General features: G+C 56.5%; 1 protein-coding gene across 1 annotated transcript in view; it reads left to right on the forward strand.

The window, feature by feature from the left end:
- Window positions 1-24: 24 nt before the first annotated feature.
- The window catches only part of EMH_0093170 (uncharacterized protein), a gene marked incomplete at both ends in the record, with an annotated part of 1,812 nt that continues 412 nt past the window's right edge, over window positions 25-1,424 (forward strand). The window contains 4 exons of the mRNA XM_013501953.1: window positions 25-604; window positions 747-829; window positions 985-1,051; window positions 1,263-1,352. Coding sequence (XP_013357407.1) covers window positions 25-604; window positions 747-829; window positions 985-1,051; window positions 1,263-1,352 — 820 coding nt within the window. The remainder of the gene's footprint in view (window positions 605-746; window positions 830-984; window positions 1,052-1,262; window positions 1,353-1,424) is intronic.

The following is a 1,424-nucleotide window of genomic DNA, read 5'->3' on the forward strand; positions in this document are numbered from 1 at the left end:
CAGCAGAGCAGCGAACACAGCTTCATGAAGGTCACTGCGGCTTCACACTACACCAGTGGAGACGACGGCGACAGCAGCAGCAGCAGCAGCAGCAGCAGTAGCAGCAGCAGCAGCAGCAGCAGTAGCAGCAGTGGGAGAGGGGGTAGCAGCAAGCCCCTGGGCAAGTCCTTGGCCCGACAGCAGCAGCAGCAGCAGCAGCAGCAGCAGCAGCAGCAGAAGCAGCGCCTGCTGCGAGGCCCCAACAGTATTTCAAACAGCAGCAGCAGCAAACCTGCTGCTGCTGCTGCTGCTGCTGCGGGGTTCTTTGGGGGCGACAAGCGACCCAAGCCCTGGGCACCGCGGCAGCAGCTGCAGCAGCAGCAGCAGCAGCAGCAGCAGCAGCAACAGCAGCGGCCGCAGTCATTGTTGCAGCGGCAGCAGGGCGTCACTGGAGCAGCAGCTTCTCATGCAGCAAATAGCAGCAGCAGCAGCAGCAGCAGCAGCAGCAGCAGCAGCACGGGCAGCACCAGCAGCAGCACAAGCAGCAGCAGCAGCAAACTGCAGCAGAGCTCCTCCTTGCCAGGCGCAGCAAACAAGACCATCCGGCAGCCCCCCAAAAACCCTCGTAACCCCAAACCCTAAACCCTAAACCCTAAACCCTGATATTCAAGGCACTTGCTCCCTTCCCTATCTGTACCATTCCGAGTTGTTTAGGGTTTAGGGTTTAGGGTTTAGGGTTTAGGGTTTAGGGTTTTGTGTGTGCGCAGCGGGAAAGTTCCAGCATATGTTAGCTGCGGTGTTTGGCGTGGACCCGTCTGTCTCTGTTGAAACCCTCGCCCTGAAGACTGAAGTAAACCCTAAACCCTAAACCCTAAACCCTAAACCCTAAACCCTTGACTGGTGTCAGCGCAGCATGAGGGCTGTTTCAGGCGCGTTCTAAGCTTTAGAGTCCAGGGTCTAGGGTCTAGGGTTTAGGGTTTAGGGTTTAGGGTTTGTGTGCTGCAGGCCCAGGCGAAGGAGCTGGTGGGGTTGCTGCCGCAAGCTCCCGAGGCGTTGCAGCTGCAGTGCATCAGTACGTAAACCCTAAACCCCAAACCCTAAACCCCAAACCCTAAACCCTAAACCCCAAACCCTAAACCCTAGACTGTATACCCTGGGGTTGGTTACATCTTCGTTGCAGTGCAACGCTATATATGTTCAAGCTGAGACAATCTTAGGGCTTAAGTTTTAGGGTTTAGGGTTTAGGGTTTAGGGTTTAGGGTTTAGGGTTTTTGTTTTTTCAGGTTTGCTGCAGCGGGGCAGTCCTGCTGCAGTGAAGGGTTTCGTTGCATGCGGTGGTTTGAGTGTATTGGCGAAGTGGTTGGGGGTTTTGGGTGCATCTCGGAGCCTGTCTGCTGCTGCTGCTGCTGCTGCTGCTGCTGACAGCAGCAGCAGCAGCAGCACCA

The sequence above is a fragment of the Eimeria mitis genome, genomic scaffold (assembly GCF_000499745.2).
Source record: "Eimeria mitis Houghton genomic scaffold, Emh_scaff7922, whole genome shotgun sequence".
NCBI classification, from domain to species: Eukaryota; Apicomplexa; class Conoidasida; order Eucoccidiorida; family Eimeriidae; genus Eimeria; species Eimeria mitis.